Source organism: Manacus candei, unplaced genomic scaffold, assembly GCF_025592945.1.
Source record: "Manacus candei isolate 608988 ecotype Guabito, Panama unplaced genomic scaffold, ASM2559294v1 h1tg000081l, whole genome shotgun sequence".
NCBI classification, from domain to species: Eukaryota; Metazoa; Chordata; class Aves; order Passeriformes; family Pipridae; genus Manacus; species Manacus candei.
This window is the reverse complement of record NW_026138129.1, coordinates 4507053-4532427: the sequence shown is the minus strand read 5'-3', so window position 1 is coordinate 4532427 and position 25375 is coordinate 4507053. Positions and strand designations below refer to the sequence as shown.

The 25375-nt window shown below is 38.4% G+C and overlaps 1 protein-coding gene across 5 annotated transcripts in view; it reads left to right on the top strand.

Annotated features, from left to right (window-relative positions):
- Positions 1-1399: 1399 nt before the first annotated feature.
- MAP3K4 (mitogen-activated protein kinase kinase kinase 4) overlaps positions 1400-25375 on the top strand; it is a 68725-nt gene continuing 44749 nt past the window's right edge. For 3 of the 5 annotated variants that reach the window (XM_051811262.1, XM_051811260.1, XM_051811261.1), the window contains exons 1-4: positions 1780-2154; positions 15784-15974; positions 19605-20983; positions 24713-24955. In XM_051811262.1, coding sequence (XP_051667222.1) covers positions 2093-2154; positions 15784-15974; positions 19605-20983; positions 24713-24955 — 1875 coding nt within the window. In that variant the 5' untranslated portion in view covers positions 1780-2092. Of the gene's footprint in view, positions 1539-1779; positions 2155-15783; positions 15975-19604; positions 20984-24712; positions 24956-25375 lie in introns of those variants that run through there. The other 2 variants (XM_051811263.1, XM_051811258.1) reach the window with 2 other exon arrangements.

The following is a 25375-nucleotide window of genomic DNA, read 5'->3' as shown; positions in this document are numbered from 1 at the left end:
CAAAGGAGCATCACTGTATCAAACTTACTGCCTTGCTTTGCTTGGCCAGTTATCTGCAGTGGTAGAATATTCTCTAAGGTATACCACAAGAATGTGATGCAACTCAATATGCTGGGTTGCCCTGAAGGGGAAGAGGCATGCAGGGAAGTTTTTTCTGGACCTCCTTGTTTGAGAGGCTGCAGTGAAGCCCAATTTACTTCAATAAATTATATTTACAGAAAGCAGTGGCAGTGGTCAGTGCCCATTTCCACCTTTGCCAAAGTTCCTTGGGATGTCTGTGTGTCTGCACCATTATGCCATCACATCTATGGCAAAAGGCAGTATCAGATTTTTTTCCTAGTTGATGAAAACTGTGTGCTTCTAATATACCGTTATACTGATTGTTTTGATTGAAGAAGCAAAGAAGCTGAAAGATTTTGCCAGGATTGCTAAATACTTCTGTGCCCTGTAAATAAGTGCAGAGATGGTGTCAGATAATACCCGTAACATAAGAGAAAAGAATGTTAAAATTTCATCAATGACACTGCGCCTTAGTTATTTGTGATCATACTAAACCCCATGCATACTGTGAAATAGGCAGATTTCCCTTACGTTTTTTATGGAGATGACAAGTAATTTATTAGGTTAGCACTTCAGAATTTCTAACCTTGGTCAAAAATTCTAGAGGTATCTTAAGTAATAATTCTCAACCTGAATACCGAATGTCTTGATGTTTATGACCATCAGGGTCATGATGATCTAGGTATTTTTCTTGAACTGTAAGTGGCTTCCTGCATAATGTTATTCATCTGGTCCTGCATTTTAATGCATGTATTTATTAAGATGGTAAATGTATAGCAGAAGTATAATATGCAATTTCAGCTTTAAAAAAAATCTTTTATTTCAATAGGCCTATTGAATTTGTTTCGTAAACTTTCACAGATAAACAGACAACTTCATCTGGCTTTACAACTGAACTTCAGTATCAGACAGAAAAGTGCAAATTTCTTGTAGAGCTAATTTAAAGAAGGAACTGCACATAAAGCAGAATCTAGAACTGATTCCAGTCAAAGTTCAAATTTCCCTCCTCAGAAATAACACATACGGTTTGTATGCACATTACCGGTGCTGGGGTTTGATGCTGTGCTTCCAGTCCCATAAAACAGAAAATAAGGCTCCCTCTCACCAACCCTGACAATTAAACAACCCATAGCACTTTTCTGCCTTTGGAGGGTGTTAATGTTGGTATTCCAGCCAAACTACAGTCCAGTAAATTACATCTTTCCTCCCTGTATTTCCAACTGGATAACAAAGCTCCGGTTCACTGTCCAAGGCCGATAAGCAGAACTGTTGGCAGGTTTAGGAAGTCCAGGTTCATAAATTTAAACGAGTTACTGTGTCAGCAGCAGAATAAAGATCATTCGTCCATGCACCTCCCCAACGGGATCTCAAGGGCCTTTCACGCCTTCGACCTTATTGGATCGGGCCGTGGTCGCTCCAGCCTCCGCACGCGGTGGCCATGGGGCCAGCAAGGCTGCAGGGAGCTGAGACCTGCTGAGGTAAACCACCTTCCTCCCAGCAGTTAGAGTTTTCTTCTATTTCTGTCTGCCAGCGATGTGAGATCGCGCAGGCTCATGGTCCGCGGCTGCCGGCATCGCCTGACCGCTCCGCCGCCGGGGGCGGGGAGGGGGCGGCAGCACCCGCCGCGCCCCCAGCACCGCTCGCCGCCGGGATAAACACGGCCCCTCCGGAAGAGTTGTGGGGATGTGTTGTCTGCGGTTGTAGGGGGAAGTGTTCCGGTTCCACAGCGCGCCCCGTCCCCGCGGCTGCGGGAGAGGCGGCGGAGCCGTGTCCGGAGCCGCCCCCAGCCCGGCCGCGGCGGAGCGGGCGCCTCTGGCGTGGCCGGTCCCTCGTGGCGCGCCGTAGCGATGCTGCCGGCGCCGCTGCCCTGGGAGGCCGTTCCCAAGATGGCGGTCGCGCGAGCGGCTCTGCGCGGCCGCGCTCCTGCAGCCGGGTAGGGACCCGCTCCCGCTCCGCGCCGCCTCCGCCCGCTCCTCGCTGCGCCCCCGCGCCGCGCAGCGCGGCCCGTCGCCATGCCGGCCCCGCTGCATGCATGAGAGACGCCGCCGCGCCGGTCTGTGCAGCCGCCGCCATGGAGGAGCCGCCGCCGGGGAGGTCAGTACGGGGAGCTCCGTGCGGGGAGCTCCGTGCGGGGAGCGGCGCTGGCCGGGGCTGCGAACGCCGGGACAGGGGAGCGCGCTCAGCCTCCCGTCCCTCTGCGCTGCAGAGCCTCCGGCTGCTTCAGCGCTCCTGCAGAGCGCCCACGGAGCGAGAAAGTGTTTCGATAAGAAATCTCTAGCGGCTGCGGTGGGTAAGGCAGCGCTTTGTGGGCGCTTCGCAATTACAAGCAGCTCGTTTCCTTGGCCCCCAGCCGCGCGGCGGGAGCGGGTGTCTCGGGCAGTGCCGAGCCCGGCGCGGGGGGTCGGGGCGAAAGTTCGGGGACTCGCAGGGAGCAGCGGCAGCAGCAGATGCAGCCCCCGGGAGGCTGGCGGAGCGTGACCTGTGCTCCTTGGCTTGTGAACTGCGGTGATAAAAGCGCTGCCCTCTGGAAGGGAGTCTCGCGTTTATAGCAGCCGTGATTAAAATCGGGTTCTCTCTGGCGTGCTGGCAAAACAGCAGGATCACGGAGTATCGCTGCTGGCAACATTGCAATCGATATTTGTCAGAAGAAAGAGTTAAAAAAAAAAAACACCTTCACAAAGAAGACTAGTGTTGTGGTGCCTCAAGGTTTTTGCAACTGCTGTCACCTCCTGAATGTGCTGACCTGCAGATTAGCTTTTTGCAACTCTCCATCTGTGCCCTGCTGAGAGATGGAGATGCAAATTACTTCATAGTTTAGTGTTTCCAACTGGCTGTAGAAGTATTGCATAAGTCCAAGTTATTAATTCAGTGGCAATTATTTCTTCTTTTAAAATAACATCCTGTTGATGCACTTCTCACTAGGAGGCGTTCAGGAAACGTTTTTAAAACGCGCGTGTGACCAATTTGTACTGTCAGGCAGTAGTCTGGTGCATTGTATTCCAGGTGTGCTGTGCAAAAGAGCTGTGTGCTGTCATGTTGCCGAGATCATTCATGGATACTGCAAGCTGCTGTTTTGTACTGATGTAATAAAAGTGAATTGGTGATACACTCCAGTTTGGATCAAGGCTATGGAGTTGAACAATGTCTGGTTTGAGTTTTCATTAATGTGTATTAATGATTTGTTTTTCTTACGCCATGACAATGCCAAAACCAGAAGGTATATAATAGTTAATTAAATTTAACAGCAATATTGTGAAATACAAATGTCAGTAGAGCTACTGAATTTATAATCTTCCAAGTTCCTTTTTATAGTATCTTCAAAGACTAATAGTGCAGGTTAAGCAGAAAAAGATTTAAAATAAGTCTGTACAACAGCATGACCCTAGACCTGGGCTGTCTTCATGTTGAAGAGTAATCTTCAGGGCCTGAATGGAAACACCCAGGCATTTCCTGTGCAGGGCCATTTCTGACCTCTGGTGGATTCTGGTTATTACAAGACAGTTTATATGAGTCGGATGTGGGTGTGGATAATTTGGTGGCAACTTTACCCAGCAAATGAAAACTGAATTAGTTATTTCAGAGTGAGCTGGTGGGTGGGAAAGGGATGTCTTAAAACAATTAAGTAGCCTTAATTTGTGCAGGGTAATGGACAAATCACTCCACTGTGATTCAGTGCAGTGTGTGCTTTGTGTACCAACTTCACATCTACCTTAGAACTGAACTGCTTCTCTGGCTTTATGCAGCACTTGCTTTGACTTAAATGTAATAAAAGAGTAAAGCATCTTATATCTTTCAAACATGATTACAGTTGATTTAAACTTTGGAGTCATTATTAGGTTTAGTCTTGTGTCTGTGAGGTCACATCTTGTTGAAATCAGTGGGACTGTGTGCAGGCTTGGGAATTTGAAATCTCTTTGGTGGCAGATTGCTTTTATTCTTCTTTGTAGAGTATGAATGTGTTCTTATGATAAAGAATTCTTCTGGCTAGCACTAAAGTGCATTGATATAATGCATTCTCTTTAAGTTAAATTCTGCTGGAGAAATATTCAGTCATTCTCATTAACAATACACCTACATTTGTTTAAAAAAGAAAGCTTATTGATTTGTTGTTGTGAGACTATCTTATGTATTAGAAATCTGCTTGCCTTTGTGTGAGCATTCTGTGTCTTGTTAGAATATAAATGCAGTGGTAGATTTTATAAATTTAAGGCAAGCATAAAATATATTCATGGCTTTTTTTTTTTTAATCACACAGTCCTTAGTCTTCATTGAGAATCCAAAATCATACTGTTTTTCCCAGGTCTTCCTTTATTTCCTGAAACACACTTTGCAGTGGGGAGAAGGGAGGCTGCTCTAATCTGAAAAATACTGAGGGAACCTACAAGCAGATCTTGATTTTGAGATAGGATTGCATTTGGACACTGGATAGCATGCAGTGGTTATGCATAAATGAAAAGATACTACTGGAAAGTTTGGGAAGTATTCACATTTAAATATCAATCCTTATAACAAAACAAGCAGAAGGTTTTCCAGAATAGATGTTTCCAGTAGGTAATTTCGAATGCTCATTAAAATAGATGTTTGGTGTTTTTTGATTATTGCCTATAGACTTTAAATTTCCCAAGCCAAATTTTAGACTTTTCTAAGAATTTTCTGGCACAAAATCCACTACAGAAAACAGTGAGGCCTTAAGCATGTCCTTAGTTTCTTGGGACTTTGTCCTTTGTTTGGCAGCACTGCAAAGGCATGAAGAGCCATAGGACTAGTAACTTGTGCCGTGGTTGCTTGTAGCCCTCTTTTCTCCTTGCATGCATCTAGTTCAAGGGGTGAAAAAAGGAGCAAGGCTGTGAATAAAGTGGGACAAAGAATTGTGAATAGTGTGGAGGTTTCCTCTGTGCTGGGAAACTTTTCAGTAGTCTGTCTATCAGATTTGTTGGCTCTATGATGACACCGAATAGGGCTGTCAGTCTGCAGCATCTGTGGTTTGGGAGAAGCCTGAGGTCACGTCAAGAATTATGCTCAACCTATTTTCCTGTTTGCCAAACTATCTGTATGACTGATAGTGTATCAGCAGTGAAAGGGTTTAAAATTATTTTATTAACTTAGGATCATAACTTCAGTGGGGAAAATTATTTAAGTATATGGAGTGTTACCATACTTTGTTGTTTTGCTTTTTTCCCCCCATGCATTTAAATGAAGCAAGATGTAATCTCTATTCTTCATGTATTGCGTTTTCTTGTTTACATGTGCAAGATTGGGCTGAATGACTGATTGCTCCACCTACGCACAAACACACATGAAGTGCTAGTTGAGATGTCTTTGGCATTTGTAGCAGCAAGGATTAGTCTGTGTTGTGTGCCTGCTTCAGTTGTTTTTGTGTCTGTTAATTAGTGCTGTCTGTGTCAAGGTTGGTTTTACTATTATGTAACCTAGTGAGATTGACCCTTGTGGAATGCAAACCTTACTATGACGAAAAATGGTATCCTGAATATAAGGGAAAGGATAAGGGATGTGCAGTAATTTTTATTTCAGGGAGCTAATTGGGATTTTTAGAGGCCTGTAAAGATTTGGCTTCCATGACAACCATATTTCTAAAATAATATGCAAACCATTCTTTCACACTGCATCCAGAACGCATTTAGAAGACAATTTTTCATACTACCTACTGCTAGTCAAGTATGATGTTAACCTCTGTCAGCACAGGAAAATGCAGGTACCTCAGCTCTTGTTTCTTCATTTGCCTGGTTGGATTTGCTGTTGTATGTGACATTTATGTTTGCAGGGCTGTTACTTTCCAAGTTCTCATTCTCTCAAGTGTTATCTGCATTCATACTCTGTTTAGTCTGTAATCTATTAACTAAATAATTTTTGAATTATTAAAAATAACTTAAAAGCTTATTTATTTAAAGAGTTGATAATAGTCCCATGCTCATTCCTGGCTGACTGCAAGCATAAAGCCAAATAACAATGTTTAACACCTGAATTTGAGCGTTACTGAGTTCTTAATGTTCATGCATGTTCAGTCGAAGAACGCTGTGTGTAAGGTCACATCAACTTGCCATGAACCTTGATCAGGTTTATTCTGGAGCTGGACAAGATGCGATATCGCTTTATTGTCATTATGAATGTCTCCTGCTATCTCAAGGTAGGAGGAAACTAGTTCTGTTCCTTCTGTGTCCTGCTAATATTCAATGCTGAATGTCATGTGTTGCTTTCTGATGTGGTATATGTTTATGGTTTATTCTGCCCTTGGCTTGTATGTGCTGCTGGTTTACTTGCTGATGGGTTCTCTGAGAGGTTTTTGCCATTTTGGCTATAAAACATCCATCCATTAGGTGGTAATAAAGCCATAGTTACTTATGCCTCTGTTACTTCTCAGCCACAGTGTAGAACATGCCATGGATATGACCATTGAGCTTTTGGGATGCTCCAAATAATGCTGAGTAATGAAGCTCCATTGCCTCACATGGGTTTTCCAGAGGTCACAGAGTAGTAGTCCAGCATCAGGTGCTTAGGCATCAGCTTCCACTAAAAGCATATTTAACTTTTATAGCTTTGCTTTCATGGTTCTTGTAGACTTTGACTTTATCTAAAAGACAAACTGAAACTTTGGGATCAAAACCAGTTGTTAGCTTCTTATCTAGTATCTAGGAGTGGAACTGTCTGCCAGAAGTTTGTGTGTGGGAGAATGGGAGCAGAATAGCTTTTACATATTCTACCTTTTGTCAGAGGTCTGTGATTTATTTATAGTTGAGCCTAGCACCCTAACACTTTCTGTCATAATATCTCTTTTTCAGTGGGTAGCTTGAGACCTTAGGATATGATTTGTGCTGGTGCCAAGACCTTAACTGCAGCACTTACTCTTTGGATGATACTGTGCTATGTAGTGCTCAACCATCTTTAGTGAGGAGAACATCTTTCAGAACTTCTTATGGAAAAAAAAAATCAGTTTAAATTTTTTTTTTTTCCCCAAATATGAGCTATGTATAGTTAAAATTGTAAAAAGTAGCACTAAGGAAGAAGCATGGGGACTGGAGTCAATGAATGTTTTAACATTAGTAGTTAAGAGAACTGGGTTCTAGCTGGGCTGGGTGAAGTTCTCTTAGCTCCTGTTTCTGCAGTTCTAAACTTTGATCCGTTTGCAGCTTCACCTGGTAGGCTTAAACATGGATGTGGAAACCTGACAAGCCCATCAACGTTTTCACACTTTTTTCACATTGCAGAGCAAAGGCAGAATTAAATAGGCCTGTTGATCTTTCTTATAAAAATAAAATATAACATAGTTTTAATAAAATAATTTATCATTGGAAACTCAGATATTAATCTACTGTAAATGCTGTTACATCACAATTTCAACTTTGCATAAAAATGTATAAGAATACAAGATGGAAAAATTAGATAACCTTTTTCTGTTTCCAAATTTACTAGTAAAAAGAACAGAAAGTTCTGAGTATTATTTTTTTCTAAGATGAGAACATGAAGAACAGCCAAAACTCTTACAAGAGCTCTATTTTTTTAATTTTCTTATATTTATTTCTAGTTGGTGTAACTTTCAGAAGTCTCAGTAGTTCTTAGCATTACTTGCAATAAAAAGATATGAATACTGCTTTGCTTTTTGCATAATTTATTTTTCAATCATTGTTTGACAGTTTCTTCTTTTTGAGGTTTACCATATTTTTATAATTGCTCAGCAGGTGCTTCAACACCTCACCACTGTTTCAACAGCTTTTGTTAGATTTTTCTGTGACTTTGCCTTTCTGTTGTAAATATAATAAGCACATAGAAGCTTCTGCCCAAGAAAATAGGAGAATTTTGGGTAAAATGTCAAAGTAGTAGTAATTCACAAAACTGATTCTGGTGGTTTCCAGATCTTGAGAAGCAGAAAATTTTCTTTGACTTTCTCTCTTAAGCTAAAATTTGCTAGTGAGTGCAGTAGTGCTGTAAGGAACTTTGTAATGGGCAGCACTGGCTGATGAGACATGTGCTTGAGGCCTGTTGTAGAAATGAAGTGTGTCCACACTTGCTGGGTCCTTCTGTTCTAATTAAAAAGCTTAATTGAGAGTTACCAAAGGGGAAGAGTTGTCATTGGGAATCAGTTAAAGCGTAGCTATTTAGCTCTAAGCTTTACATTAGTCTTTTCCCCAATAATGACTTTTTTATATTTTTCCTTGTTGATTTCTGGAGAAGTAGTGGTTCCTCTGTCACGGTGAAGTCCTGCTCTAAACCACTATTTGTGTTGCAACAGAAATACTTGCCTTATATTTCTCCCAGGAGTTAGCTGATCTAGAATTTATTGTGCTTGGTTCTTAACTGTTAGCAAGGCTGCTGTAGTATAAACCTGTAGTTTGGAAGTGGGTGGCAAGGGGTTCATAGCAGCCTTGAGTGTCTGTATTTGGGCAGCTGTGCTACAGGTTGGTCTTCAAAGATAAACAAGGTGTAAATAGTGAGCAAAGCATGGCTTTTAAAGTGCTACTGATACATCGTGACTATTTTCTGATGAAGTTTTAGTGTTTCTATTCATAGGTTAATTTGTAAATAAGTTACTGGAGCTACATAATCAATCAATTCTTGGTGGTGATACAGGTATTACCTTAACCATCTTCCTGCCCAAGTATTTTGCTTTTATTATTTCTGCAAGTAAAAATTTGCATTGGTTTTGCAGTTGACTCCGATTAGAAATCACTATTGTCATCTCCTGACATCCATCACTTCCCGTCCGTGGACTAGGAATGTCTGCCATATGAAACTTGCTAGTGTAACATTTGGTCGCCTAAGCAAAATTAAAGTGGTTGAAGTTGGGAAAAATCCTGCACACAAAGACATTCCGGCTAAGCTGGATCGTTTCAGCAGCACCAGTGAAGAACCAAGGGCCCTACTTTCAGTTATACCTGTGCATCTTGGTTGCTGGTGACTTCTGACCAAGTGGGAAGCAGAAGGGACAGACAGTCTTGTAAATGGCTTCAGTGCAGCCAGAACAGAGTGACTGAAGGCACGATTTCACTTTACACTCAGCAGGTTGCTTTCTCCCCTGGTTTCCCTACAAAAGGAAGCCAAGGTCCTCCACTGCGTTCTTTCTGGATCTAGCAGTCACGTGTCCTGCAAATTGGTCTGACAGGTAAATGATGCACCAAAATTGTTTCTTTTTCACTGTTAGCTTGGTGGCTGACGTCACATGATGGTTGACTTCTGTGCACAGAGGGCAGGGATGTGCAACGTGGGAGGCAAAAGGTGCATGGGAACAGATTCCCCTTCTTGTGTCATCTTACTGTGACCATAATGTTGGTAATTTCTGAGGTTCTGTACTGTAAAATATTGTATGAGTAAGCTTCATTACATTTCATACTTGATTTTCAAAGTGTTTTTTTTTATTATTACCTCGTGGCTTTTATGCTCTTACAAGTGTCTCTGCCATAAACTGTTCTAATGAAAACTTAGATTCTGTAAGATTTGCATCTGCAGACTTACTTGATGAAAGATGCAAGTGCTTTTTTTGCATTTTGTGTCAGCAGTAAATTGTAAAATTACTATCTGTTCTAAGTAAATTCTCTACCCTCCCACATCCTGCCCAGGTGTCATCCTTTTTTCCCCAGCATGCTGGTGGTTCATTCCTAGATGACAGAGACAAATGATCACATGTTCTGCCTTTGCCCTGATTCCTCAGGGAGAAAAAATTGTAGCTATGTACAACTAAATTTGAATTTGAATATTTCTTAAAACTGAAATTGTTAGGCTGGTACTGTATCTTCTTTAAAATGTAGTTTTGAAATACTTAGTGAATACAGAAAAGCCCTAGATTTTTGCCTTAAAATGTTCTTTTAAGACAACAACATGACAAAATATTTTTTCATTTACTCGGATCACCTCCAGGCATTATTTTTAGGATCTCTGTCTCCTTCAAACTTTCTTCCAATTTTAAGGTAAGTTAGAATCACAGAATATTCTGAGTTGGAAGGCACCCACAAGAACCATAAAGTCCAGCTCTTTAGTGAATGGCCCATATGGGGGTCAAACTAATGACCTTGGTGTTATTAGCACCATGCTCCAACCAACTGAGCTAATCACAGGTTGATCAAGTTTTAAGTTTGTGTTCTTTCCTGCTGTTCATTTTAGCCTTGACATTTGTGTGCTTTAAGTATTATCTGCTTTTATGGTTAGAGAAATCAATGAAAGGTTGAATGTGACCCTCATAAATATTTATGTCTTAGCTTTCAGGAGAGCTGGGAAATGGATGCATTTAACTAGATAGGATTAGTCACCTCCTGTAGAAAGGAAGAGTAGTGCAGCTATAAGGGTGATCATAGGAATACACAAATTGAGTTAGAGAAACTTGCTTGAAAAACAGAAATGGAAGGAGTTAGCAATCTTGTTTTATACTTACCAACTGAAGGAAGAGTTGGGGAGGCAGCAAGTTCTTCAGAGAAGAATGTTATTATTTTTTTTGCTTTGTTTCTGCCTTTTTTAGTTTATACATGCCAGAAGGGATGGTACTCTGAAGTTCCTCTTTTTCAGTAGAGAGTACTGTTAGATGATTTTCTGCCAGGCTTTATTGTCAAGTTATCTACAGTAAAGTAATGGTTACAAGATTCCTTGTGAACTAGAAACTTGGAACACCAAAGCTGTTGTTATTGTTCTCCCTTCTAACTTGAAGTTGCTTTCAGATATTTTTGTTCTACTGGTGGGATGTGGCATAGATTCTCTCTAAAATTTGGAAAGGCAACAGCTAACAGATACTGCTTCCAACTCCTTACCCAAAACCATGTCATTCATTTGCTAAGAAGTGATATTTTCCAGAAGTAATAAAGCTTTTTTTTTTTTCCTCAGGAGGAAGCTGATTCAGGCTTTAGTGCACATGTGGTGCTTTTTACAAGTCTAATTGCATTTGCCCTTCATAATTTGAAGACTTTCTTGTTTGTTTCAAATTTTTACACTAGAAGAACTTTAAGGAGGACCGTATTTGCAGTTTATCTTTGTGGTAGTGATTCTTGTTCAAACAAAACCCCAAACTTGGTACTTTCCTCTAGCTTATCCAAATTATCTTGAGGATAACAAATTATAGAGCCAAACATATCCTTAGTTTCAAGTCTAATTTAATTATACTGTTAAAAATCTTATGAAGTATATTACCAAGTTTCTAAGAGTCTTATTAATATGTTGGCAGCAATGACAGCTTATTGGTGACTAAGATTTAACGTTGACTGCTCAGAAATGCTGAGCGCGGGTGTCTGAGATTCAAATGTGAAAACAAGGTCAAGTATCTTCATTACTGTTTTTCAGTTTTAACAGATGTAGAGTTGGGTACCTAAAAATTCTGTTTGCTCTTTGCATTACCAGCAGCTGTGAGATGATGACAGTTCTTATCAGAATATTGTTTATCTTTGAAATGGAATGATTGTGACTACCTTTAGGTAGAGCTACCTTAACTTTAAAAAGATGTGATTGACAGTGTGTAGTGCCTGTGTTTTCTGCTAGTCTAGCTAATTGGGAATAGACATAAATAAAAACAGACTATGTAGCTTTGTCTTCCTACATACTGTAATTATCAAGCTGCATCCAAGTTAAGGAGTATGTATTTGAAAAATAGACACTTTGCCTTTAAGTCGGACGCTGAATGTCCAGAGCTGGTACTTGGTAATTTGATGGTAGACCTTGTAGAGATCTCTGTATGGAAATGGCAGGGTGCCATAAGAAGTCTTGAGAAAGAGCCTTACTGATGTCTGCATGGTGCAATGTCTTGGAAACTGCAGGAAGCTGTTCGTGGCATCTGTCTATGGAGCAGACAGCTTCCAAATGGTTGTGGAGGGTGATTATACTGGCTACTGTGTGGTAAGTGCCTAAATCAAATTTATCACTACTTGCTTGTAGTTCAGTCAGTTGACCTCTACTGGAGGTAGAGTACTGGAGGTACTTTTAAGCTGTGTGTGGGATGATAAGCAATGGCTGAACCTGAGTTAATTGTGTATGTGCCTAATGTCATTGAACTCCTGCTTATGAGGAGGGTGGCTGATGTAAAGGGAAGAGTAAAGAGATGTATTCCCCATATAGCTGTTACAGTTTTTAGCATGACCTCTTATTAATGGTTGTTACCAACATTGAAAGTTTGCATAATGCTTCAGTAAAGTGCAAAAGTTAGTACTGGTTAAAAATCATACTGTGTGACTTTAGCCTAGTTAATTATAAGATGTCCCTATGTGATCTTCAATGGTCTTTCCATTTGTTATTTTATTTCTAGTGATAAATGACTGCATTTTTCCAAAGGCTTATGGCCTTTATCAATAGCAGTGGTTACCAGCCTTTTGCTCCCTCTCCTACTGCTTCAAATTTCATACGACAGTTTTACCACTCTCCCATTTTTGTTTGCAGACCTTTGAAAATCTATAATATTAATCTAGTTTTCATGATTGAGCTGGAATTGTAGATACATTGCTATCACAGTTAAAAAAGTAAAAATAAAATCCTGTTGTCATCTGCATATGCAAAATAAAGAAATTTTGTATTCTGTCTTTTCAGATTCTGGTTGAAATACACCCTGGTGTAACATAAAGTAGTTACTTATTGGAAATGTTCTTGGTTTGTTGATTTTTTTTTTTGGTGCGTTCCAGAGCTGTCAAGGTATTTTGCTTTGGTTGTTGCTTTTACCATACTGCTCTTGCAGCTTTCCCAGTATTTCTGATTTAGGCATCCTGGCTACTATCTTTCCTATGTTCCTAGGGTAAAATTGCTGAGAAGCATTTTGCTCATTAAAATTGAGGCTAAGAGCAGCCTGTAAACAGACTGCTGTGAAAACTCTACACTTCTAGTTTTCCTTGTAAGGATTGGGTTTAGACTGTTATTGTCAAATAGTAACAGCAGTTGTCACATTTCTAGCTTTCACTTTTCCAGTATATGGCTAATTAAGATTAGGATGGTCCTCAGTGCTGGGGGGTGGGCGGGAATCTGCAGTTCTTGGTGGCAAAGAAGAAATTAGCTGTGATTAATGTTTCCCAACTCTGGTTGCAACAGTATTTAGGAACCACAGTTCTGTGTAATAACCAACACTGTAATCTGATTCGGGTTTGCCAGCACTGCATTTTATAGGCTGGCAGATTTAATTAGTCTGTGGTTAGTTCATGACGGTAAATAACACACAAACATTGCAAATGCTATGTCAGTAATCTGTAAAAATTATGACTGGTTTTAATACCAGAGTGTTCCTGCTGATGATCGTGTATGTCCGGTGTTGTACGGATGAGAAAAATTGATACTAGCATGTAGCTGCTTTAGTTCAGACCCTGTATATTTAGTGCACTGTTGTACAATAAGGCTTGCACTGGTGAAACTGAGTCTTTGTGTTCACTGGCATCATTGATCTGAGCTCTGAGCTGAGGTGTAGTCTTTGCACACGAACCCTAAACTGAGCATGCTGAATTTTTAAACTTGGGTTGCAGCCTGTGCCTTTGTCTCTCTAAGCAGGCCAGCCAGCTTTGGTTAGATCATCTCGTCAGCTGCTAACAGGAGTGGTTCTGTAGAGTGTGATTGCTGTTTTGTGATCTGACTTCAAGTGCTGCATGTTCTGTGATCTCTGCTATGCTTTCTACCAAAGTAAAGAACAGCTTACTAAATTACCTAGAAAAAATGGCCAAATGTTAAGTAAGTCATACTGGATGTCGCTGTATAGGTAAGTGTGTAATTCAGGTGTGAGGTTGGAGGGTGATTTGAATACTTCTGGCATTCATGCCTTCTTACTGGACATAGCAAGAAACAAACAAAGTAGAATTATGGAAACATTTAGGTTGAAAAAGACCTCTAAGATCGAGTCCAACTGTAAAGTAATACATCCAAGTCCACCACTAAACCATGTCCCTGAGGGCCACAGCTGCAGGTCTTTTAAATGCCTCCAGGGATGATTGAAATAACCAGCTTATGTTCTTTAAAGATCGCCTAATTCAGCCTGGTGAAGAGGTTTGATCGTTATATTTTTTGAAGAGGTTGCTTACTTAAAAACAGAAGAAAAACAGTGTTTTCACTAGTCTTTCATAACAAGGTAACTTATCCTAGTTTAAAACTGCCTTGGACACCTAATGCAAGTGCCACAGGATGTGTTTTGCCGGGCCCCACAGGACATCAGCACCCCATCCTATGCCTTGCCAGGCTAGTGAGGTCACTGAAAAAGTAAATAGCTTCATAAGCACTGAAACTAATGACTTCTGTTTTATGTGGTTTAGTCTCTTGTGGTTGATTTGCCTTCGGCAAAATCAGAGGGGTGTTCTCTGCTCTGTTTTCTGCAGTAGGGCTGTTTGCTAGAGATCTCAGGAATAAAATTTTTCTGGTGCCAAAAAGATGTGAACTTGAGTTGCACTTTCCCACCTCAGCTCTTACAAGATCCATTTCTCTTTTTCACCCACCTATTTTCACAAGATTTGTAGGATCAAAGTAAGACTTTTTGTTGTGTTTGGTCAGTGGGTGTTGGTTAAATTGGATTGCTGAAAAACACACCAACAGCACAATTTCGCAAGGCAAGGAAACTAGACTAAAAGTGTTGGTAATTGTGTGTGGTTGCCATTGTGATTAAATTCACTGTAGGGCTCTCCTTAGACTACAGGTGGTGCTACAGTACCACCTGAGTCGTTTTTCTTGGGTAACCTCTAACCTTGGGTAATCTCTTTGCCTGCTGCCTTCTCAAAGCTCTAATGTGAGAAGAGTAATTTCATGCACTAAATGTTCCTGTGGCTTTGTAGAGAACATAATTGTTCTGCATGCTAAGGTATTTATTTCTGTTTATAGCTAAAGATAAACAAAAAGTACAGTATCTGTTTGGTTTTGTTTTGTTAGCCTTAGTGCTGTTCTATTAGCTGGCAATATTCTGGCATGTTTCTTGCTGCAGTAATTCGGACTCGTTCCACCAGAGCATGAGTAACATTCCTTATCTGCCTCAAAAATAGAGGCAAGTAAAATGTCATTTGTGATTCAAGTGAAATTGGAGTTAGAGGGTACTGGTAGCACTTTGATTTAGATCAGTGTCTTTGCCTCAGTGTGTTTTACTGGAGTTATTGAGAGTTATATAGAGTCAAGTTGTTATTTGCATACCTGCTTCAGAAATACATGAAAGGATGGAGGCAAACTTTCTTTTCTCTCTTTGAAGCTACTGGTGCGTGTTCTTGTCCCAGGTATGTGTTAAAGCAAGAGAATTCCTTGTATGGCACCATTGGGGAGTGATGATATTTATATGTGGTATCAATGGTATTAATATACTTAATGTTAAGTTCTGTGGAAAATACGTTCAGGTGTCCTATGCTAGATAAGTTTTGTGAAGGGTAGGAGAGCCTTTTCAGTCAACTGAGAAGTTACCTTTGTGGTATGCATGGGTTAAGGGGTTGGAGGATGGAAGGGAAAAACCTCTGCCGTTGTTCCTGCTGCTGATTAGATTGACTGTTTTGCATTATATTTGTATATTTGAATCTTTGTTTCATATACCTCTTAGTTTAGGCTTGCAACAAGCTTTTTCAGAAAGAAATATATTCCTTGTACATGTATGTTTACAGTATGTTCTCCTCTGCCTATACCATCATCTTTGTATGTTGCCTATAATTTGTTTAGAAAGTTGTCCATATGGGTGTGAAAACTTGGGGTAAGTATACGTGGATGTGGCAGTAAAATATAGAAGGTTGACTGTGGCTGGGTTTTATGGATGAATTGCCAGTAAAAGTTCTTTAGCTTGAACATCGTGGTCTGTCTTGTTCTCTACAGGAAAGAGTGCAAATCAGAAGATGCTACTTGCAAGATCTCTGAATGTGACCCTGAGGAGTTATCAGATGAAGCAAGTGCTGACACCTTCTATGGAACCTCTCCTCCTAGTACACCCCGCCAGATGAAGCGTATGTCAACAAAGCATCAGAAAAATAACATTGGGAGACCTGCTAACCGCTCCACTTTGAAAGGTAGGTGTGGTGTCTTGAGGTTTTTTCCCAAAATGATCATAAAGTCATAGCAATAGCCTGTCATTATCTGATGGAGGGGGATATACAGAAGATGGACCCAGATACTGAGGTGCAGTGAAAGGACAGGAGGCAGCTGCCATAAGTTGCAACAAGGGAAAAAACTCTTTGGGTTATTAAAAGAAAACTTTTGCTATGGGAGTACTCAAACAGTGAACAGTTTGCCACAGGGATTTTTGGGTTGTTAAATCTTCATCTCAGGAGGTTTCTAAAACAGAACTGGATAGGATCATGAGCAGGCTAAACTAGTTTTGAAATAAACCAAACTTTGACCAGGAAGTTGGAAAAAAATGACCTTCAGAGGTATTTTTCAGTCACTTTTTTTTTTTCTGTGGTTCTGTGATCTCTAGTAATGGTGTAGTTGCTTCTCTGCCCAAATTTCATGTTCTGAAGCAGTTCACAGGCTGTTTATTGAAAAATACAGTTTTTGGTGATTACTCTTTAATGTCACCGAAGCAATTAGAGTGTAGTTACTCCTGCTTGCTTCTGCTGACTCTTCAGTCATAAAGTGATAACAAGAGGAAAAACCAAAAGATACTTGATATGTGTTTTTTTTTTTCCTAATTCCACTAAGTAATGATATCTAATAATAAAGCTTTTGTATCTTAAAGTATGAATTTTTAAGCATTTTTTTATTATAAGCAGATACAGAATATGGGAATTGTTTGTTGAAAAGACAGTTTAAAAACCATTCAGTAGGTACATCTTTTCAAGCTGTCCTTCTAAGAAAAAAAAGAAAAATGTGCAACTTTACTGGTTTTGTTGAACTTGGATAGGTGTAAAAAAGCCATTTAAGATTTTATGTTCAGTATTTTCATACAGAATATGCCTAGTTTTGTGTGTGGGGGTGTTGTTATTTGTTTAATTTATTATTATTTTTTTTTTAAATACTTCAGACAAGATTATTTGCCAGAGTTATGGCAGCTTGACTGTTGTCAGTTGATGTTTTGGAAGCAATTTATAAAGTTGCTTCACATGAAACAGGAAACATTATCACAGAGTGCATGGCAAGGATTACATTTCTGAGGTAAAATGTAGGGAAGAAAAAGGTAAATTGTTTAGTGTGAATAAGGGAATACAGTCGGTTCTTTAGTTGCATAGAGGTGTGGAATGCAAGTTCATAATAAAAGAAGGGCCAATACAAACATTTTCCAAAGCTTCTGGTTTCCTTTCACTTCATACAACCTCCGAATGATGTCACTGAAGAGAACATTTACCAAAAGACCTCTTCCTTATACTAAATTGAAGAGAAATATTGTTGTTCTTGCCAGTTAACTGTAGGCATTGGAATTATTAATCTTCTTTAACTTTGGTAAAAGACACATTTAAAAACCAGGAAAACTCTTCATTTGTAACATTAACCCTATTTAGTTCTGTATTTAGTGGTTACATAAACTTTTCTTGCTTTTGGTGATTATTTCTTCTTGTTTCTTTCTGTGCTTTAAAAGAAAGTTAATTTCTAAACAGAGACATTGTGATACTAAAGAACTGTAATGTATTATATTTCATTGTTAGCCTTTGCTGCTGAGCACATATTGAAGATTGATACCTTTATGAGAAATAGGGAGTTGTTTAACCCTGCTAATAGACTTTGATTTTTTGGAGCAAGGTCTCTCTATTTGTGAGAGAATGGTTCTTACTTCTGACATGAGAATATCCTATTCTTGGTTGCTGTGTGTCTTAAAATATGTTTGGGGTTTTTTATGATGAATTGGGTAGGACTGTATAAAATATCTTCTTCTGTAAAGTTCATAAAGTTCGTTTTTTTTTTTTTTCCTTTGCCTATGTGAACAATCTCAGAGAAGTTATTCTGTATTATGGAGGAAAAAAAAAAGCCACCTCAAAACCTAAAACTTGCGGACTGGTTGGTTGGCCTTGAATGTGTGTGCATATGCTCTTATTGAAACAGAATAGGTTATACTTCTTGTAAGAAAATTCCTTCAGGGATTAGTTTGATGTACACTTTAAAAAAATAAATTTGAATTACTTTTCAGATGTTAACAAATAACAGATGTAAGGTATCTCTCCTTTATTTAGACAACTGAATGAATTTTGGGCATTAGGGCCTTGCTTACTTGCACCTCTGATATTTAATTTGTCACACCAAATTTCTTGTAACTGGCATATAGTGTCAAAACCTAAATTTATGCAATAATCTGTTTAGTTTCTGAATTGTTTCTCCTGTAGCCCACAACCTCTGGGAATCACGTTTTCTAAACTAAATGCAGTTCAGAGGTACTCATAAGACATCTTTGTGTCTCCTGAGGCCATAAATACTTGCTTACTTACTGAACTGTTAGGTTCTCAGGTACTATGTACAAAGCACTGCCTATGTCTGCTTTCTAGTCTAAAACTTCTGCAGCTTCATACTTGAAGGAGAACCACTGTTGACCCTACTTTCTTACCCCCATCAGGTTCCTCACGTTCATTTTATCATATTTTCTTTTAATGACCTTTAAGATCTTGTTCTGCCATGTGCCCTTCCTCACCAACCAACAATGACTTGGTTGTGAAACCTCCTGCCCCCTGTAGCATTAAAGGTAATTCTAACTCAGAATTTATTAGTACAGCTGAACTCTTTTTACAAATTAATTTAAGTCTGTGTTACAATACCGGAATAAAATTAGTAGCAGGAACTCATGCAGTTATAGCACTGATATTTATTGCAGAGCTGTCAGGTGCATTTGAATCATTGGTGTCTGTTTATTTTATAAAAAGAGGCTTCTGAAACAATTTGTAGATTATTGTGCCTCTACTTTGTTAAGAATGATGAACTTTAGGGCACTTTGGATGTGTAATAATGAATACTTTTTAACTTACCTTTCTTTCAATGTGTTTTGGTGGAGTGGGGAGATCTGAAGATTAAGGGTGGAGGAGAATAACATGTTAAAAATAGAAACTGAAGGGATCTAGATGACCCTCTGTGTAGAATGTAAGTTCAGAAAGTGATCTTTAAAAATCTTTAAAAAGATTTTAATTTATTTTGCAAGGTCACCAAAATCCTCAACATCAAAGTGCTGTTAGAAATTGATTAATTTCTAATCTGCCTTAAAGTCTACGGAAGGCTTCCCAGAACTGAGATGAATCTCCCCAAGAGGGAGGATTGGTGCATTCAGGCTGAAATTTATATATGCTCCAGTTTTTATGAAATTGCATGTGCAATGGAGTCTCTTTAATTCTCTTTGACTTTGATCCTTAATAATGCTTTGTTGCATTTTGAGTTTTTGTTTGGGAGGTTGTGTGACAAATGTGTAGAAAATGAACTTGGAAACCATTCTTTTCCTTTTGATCATACTCTGTTCTCAGTAGATGGCATAGTCAGGATAATGAAAATTCTCTGATGTCCTTTCTATAAAAGAGGTAAAGCAAGAGAAAAAAAAATCCTGTGGTGCTACTATTGATTTAGATTATAGTAATGGTAACTTTTAAGAATGTATTTTACTTCTATCCATGCCTGTTTTGTTTTATTGATATTAAACAATGTTATGCTCAACCTAAGAAATGAGATCGGGTGCTGACTTGAACAATGCTTTTTTTTGTTGCTGCAGTCACATCCTTTTTCTTTTCTTACAGAAAAGATGAGTGTGCCAACTCAGTCTTTGCATAAAGACAGTGGGAAAACGATTGAGAATGTGGAAGAGCACAGCTATAAGCAAGGGAAAAAGATCAGAGATGCTCTAAGGACAACAGAACGAGATCATAAGAAAAATGTGCAGTGCTCATTTATGTTAGACTCAGTTAGTGGGTCTCTGCCAAAAAAGACAATTCCAGATGTTGATCTCAATAAGCCTTACCTCAGCCTTGGCTGTAGCAATGCTAAGCTTCCAGTCTCTGTGCCCATGCCAATACCCAGAACTACACGCCAGACTTCTAGGAGTGATTGCCCAGCAGATCGTTTAAAATTCTTTGAAACCCTGCGGCTTTTGTTAAAACTTACCTCAGTCTCAAAGAAAAAGGACAGGGAGCAAAGAGGGCAGGAAAACACTTCTTCTGTCTGGCTGAACCGATCTAATGAACTGATCTGGCTGGAGCTGCAAGCATGGCATGCTGGCCGGAGCATTAATGACCAAGACCTCTATCTCTATGCAGCCCGTCAAGCTATCCCTGATATCATCAATGAAATCCTCACCTTCAAAGTGGACTATGGAAGCTTCTCCTGTGTAAAAAATGGAGCCAGTCTCAATGGTACTTCAGGAGAAGGAGTTTGCAAATCAACACATGGAACTAGTGCTTTGGGTTACTCGAGTTACCATGAACACCTCCATCGCCAGCGGGTCTCATTTGAGCAAGTAAAGCGAATAATGGAGCTGCTGGAGTATATGGAAGCACTTTATCCATCTCTTCAGGCTCTTCAAAAGGACTATGAAAAGTATGCTGCAAAGGACTTCCAAGACAGGGTGCAGGCACTCTGTCTATGGTTAAATATTACAAAAGACTTAAATCAGAAGCTAAGGATTATGGGAACTGTATTGGGCATCAAAAATCTTTCTGACATTGGCTGGCCAGTGTTTGAAATTCCTTCTCCTCGACCATCTAAGGACAATGATCCAGGGGATGAAGAATTTTATAGGGAAACAGAAGTAAAGGAATCCTCAGGAACTTGCACAGAGGAGAGTGATGGGGAAGAACAAATCTCTGAGGAGAATGTTGAAGAACTTAGACAAGCCATCGAGAACAGTTTTACTAATAAGCCAAATTTTGACTTTCAGGACCATTCAAGGAGGCTTGATAGGCTTGAATCTGAGGATGACTCCACCTCTTGGGTTATTCCAGAAGGCAGTGCTGAGGGAAGCTGCAGCCAACACTGTTTGACCTCTATTTACAGGCCGTTTGTTGATAAAGCACTGAAGCAAATGGGGTTGAGGAAACTAATTTTAAGACTGCACAAGCTAATGCATGGTTCATTGCAAAGGGCTCGTATGGCGTTGGTAAGGAGTGATCACCAGCTGGAGGTAGGTTGCTACTACTGTAAACGGATAACAGGAGTACCTCCTTGCTCTGTTTCTAGCTACACATATGTGAATTGGGATCTTATGAAAGTTTTGCTTGCTCTGTTGGTCTTTGAAAGACAGTGTATATTATGAGGCCCAGAAATGAATCTGTTGTTTGACCTGAACTGCAGTTTGTGTGAAGCCCAAAGCTGGTTCTGTGTTATTCTCTGTAACTGAAATGACATTTTTATGTTAACATCTTTATTCATTATGTTTTCTAATGTCTAAGGCAACAAATCTGAAAAATTACAGTGAAAAATTAAGCACAGTAGTTGGGTTGTTAGGAAAAATCAGCTATGGAGGTGGTCATTTTTCTTCAAGACTTGATATCTTTCTGCAAGATATCTTTTATAAAAATGTCACTACAGTTCTGGGTTTTTTCTCATCTAAATAAATGAAGTATTGTGATGGCACATTATGCCTGGGGACAGACAGGATAAATGAACGGACTCTCAACCTTGAAATCTGTGAAAACAAATCATGTTAGCATGTTGCATTCTTCAACTGGCTCTTAGTTTAATTACTGTTTTTCTTTGAGTCATTTTACATTCTTAATTAAGAATTGTTGTGAGTTAATAAAATCAAATTGGGAATTAAGCAGTAAATGAAGGACAGTAGGTGAAGTTTCATATTGTAAGATGTGGTCACTACTTCTTTCAAGGCTGAGTATTGTTTCTAAATATAAACTGTTATCTAACTTGTAGACATTTTTATACTAGAAAGAATTGGTGGTAAGGATTACTTGCCCTCCTTGATAAAGTGGCACAGTGTGTGGGACCTAACCATAAATTCTAGATGAAGGCATCTCTTAGCCAACATACCCATTCTAATACAGATACCATATGTGGTCTTTGATATGTTGTTGATATCTTATTGTTGACTGTCACATTTGTAAAAGGAATAAGAATTGTCTATCTCCCTCAGAGGTTATTTTTTTAGGATTAATAAATTTATAAAATATTTTATTTTGAAAGTTTTTATTTGTACTGTTCATAGTGTAGGTATTACTGTAGAAATGAAGCTATAAGTTGAATTTTTATTTACTCTCTAATTGGTTTCAGTTTGTGTTCTAGAAAATTTGCATTAGAAATACATGAAGATTTTCTTAGAGTCAAACGCATAAGAAAAACTTGCAGATATGTTACAGTTCAGCTTCATATGTAGACAGAAATACCTTTTAAAAAAATCAAAGTAAATAAGACATAGTTTGAGAGAATTGAAAACCACTTGGAGTATATTTACGGAACTGCTAAATACCTCAAATTTTGACTGCATAAGGGCTCTTAAAAAAAGTTAATGAAATATTAAGTAGCTAAAGTCTTTCCTGCAGCTTTGCAGAATTAAACTGTTTGGTACTTTAGTGTTGAATGACTTTCGTAAGATGTAAGGTTAATCTTTTCTCCCTCCTTCTCTACCCTTGTGACTACTTTGAATGTTCATTTTCAGTAATTACATTTTTTTTGAATATTGGTCTTTTTTAAGAAATGACTTCATGACTTAAAGTGAATGTTAGAAAACTGCAGACTTCTTCCCTGCTCCAAAATTTAAAGAAGGTTGTCAAAAAAAACCTACACTTTGTCAGAAGTATAGTACCCACTGCAGCAAAAGATGATGTTGTATTAAAATGGAAGAGATGGTTTTGAATTGCTTGGTCTTTGCAATTGACAATACTTTGGGGGTTTCTTTTAGTGCAGTTTAGTTTGATATTTGTGTGCAGACAGAGTTGTGAGTATTCTGTTAATCTTTGTTCCTTCTGTGACTTTGATATTTTGATACTGTGTTTACATGTGTACTTACACTTTACAGTCTCTAGACATACTTTCATGTCTGTTGTTGCTTAAACACTGTCTAAATCATGTCTAAAATGTGCTTTCTAGAGTCTTCCACTGTGTATATTTTAATGCTCATTTCATCTTAAATATGTGTAAATTTTTATACAGATGGCTATTTTTAGTGTTAAGTTTGATTCGTCATAGGCTCTGATACTTTCACAAGGCTCTAGGCACTATGCAGTCCATTTTGTGTAGAAGTTGTACAATTTGATTCTTAATGAAGATGGTTAATAGTTCTTACTTTAGCTTACAAAATCAGAGATGTTGTTTTATAGAACAGTATTTAAGCTTGTGTACCCTGTTTCTTGTTTATTCTACTTGCTGCACTTTTGAGTATGGATTCTATGTATGATCTCAATAAATGGCTTAGACTTTTTCTTGGTTTTTTTTTAAGAAGTATCTAGTAAATACTCGAAACATTTCAGATTGGCCCTGCAGAAGATTGATATGAGTCAAATTGAACAATAGAAGTTTAGGTGTTTAATACTAAGCCCTAATGTCATCTACTGTTATCCTTGATATTAGAAAATGATATAACAAATTTATTCAATTTCATTGTTATTCTTGCTCACAGACTAGCTCTTTAATATTTCTTATAAGAACTAAATTTTACAACACTATATTTGCATCACAGTGAGGACTGTATTTCTTAAGTTTTTGTCGTATTGTGAAAATGTAGTATTTTCATGATTGTTGTTAATGAAAACTTCTTGTATAAAAATCTTTCCCTGGTGCTATTCTAGTGCTATATATCTAGTGCTAGTTTATTTTTAAGAGAGTTAGTAAAAAGAAGACATTAATATTCCATCTAAGAAAATACATTCTTATATGTGTGTTAATTTTCTACTAGATAATAAGCTTAAAAGTTGGTTCATTTTTTTAAACTTTCTAGGGAGTACTTTATGATTGATCTAATTTCTGGTAATGTTTTTCTCTCTTTTGTAGTGATGTTACTTGGCACTGAAGAAAAACCTAAAAAATGCTAGTTATGTCTGCTATATTAGTGAAGGATATTTAAGTGTCGTAGTTAGCAGTGTGAAATGAGAATAAGAATAAAACAAACTTAATCTGAAATAAATCTTATCCTTAGATGATGACCAGTGTGTTATCTTTAGAAGATGCACATGTACCGTAGTCCAGCTTTTCTTTCTAAATTAAACCCCAGAGTGCCTTCATGTACAGCCTTCCTTAGAATGTTATCACCAGATACTTCGATGTCTAGGATGTTTATTTCAGATAATCTCAACTATTTTCTCTAACTAAAAAATCATTTTCTTTGAATGTAATTTTCATTTAAATGAGAAGTTATTAAAAAAAAACAAAACCAAGCAACTTAATCTCTTTATATTTTATCTTTCTTTTTTCAAACAGTTTCAATTTAAAATCTATCAAAGTTCACAAGTTATTTTGTTTTGGCTAGTGGCATTTTCTTGAATATAGCTTTCAATTTTAATGTGGAGTTTTATGTAATATATGTGTTATGTATTTGAAAGAGAACAAGGTTACTCACCTGATATAGCCAAGTGCACACTTGTTTCTCTAGATACAGACATAACAGAAACATTAAGTAAGAGATTTTCTTCACTCCAAGGGTCAGAATTGTTTTTCCTCAGACTGGTGATCCTTAAAAAAACACAAACAAACAAACAAAAAAACCCAACCAAAACCCACAAAAAACCACTACAAAACCCAACTTTAAGAAACCTCCAACAATATAAACATGGAACTTCTGTGGTTGACTTGCCAGTTAGTAGAATATTACCTTTTAAAAATAGACTTTTATGATGCTACTTTAAACAAATGCAAAATCCAAAAGAATTTTAAGGATGCTTTTCACGATACCTCTTTCTTTTTACAGTTTTCAGAGTTTCCAGATCCCATGTTGTGTTCAGATTATGTGCAGTTACTAAATTTCCCACCTTGTTGCGAGCAAAAATGCAGCGCAGTATCATGGGAAGAGTTGAAATCCATGGATTTACCTTCCTTTGAACCTGCATTCTTGGTCCTTTGCCGAGTCCTGCTCAATGTTATCCATGAATGTCTCAAGCTAAGATTGGAACAAAGACCTGCTGGGGAACCATCTCTTTTGAGTATTAAACAGGTTTGCTTCAATTGTTTTTTTAATATATATTTCGTGTTGGAAATTACTTTGTCATTTCATTATGATACAGTTGTCAGTTTAAAGAAGATTAGTGTAAGAAAACACAATGCATAATTATGTAATAACTTCTATAAGTAGTCTTGTATTTCATACGGAGATCTGCTTTTTACATAGTAAACGACTGGTCATATATACCTCTCTGATTTAGGCTTCCAAATCAAAACTGGTGATTAAAAAAATTATTAACCAGCGAAGGTAAATGGTATTTGTTCCATTTGCATTATAAGCTATATATCCTTCTTCAGCACATCTTCCTCCATTTGCGTTTCTCTGGCAATGTAAGCAGGACTGGGGAAGTGATTGTTCCCCTGGACTCAGCGCTGGTGAGGCCACACCTTGAGTACTGTTTCCAGTTCTGGG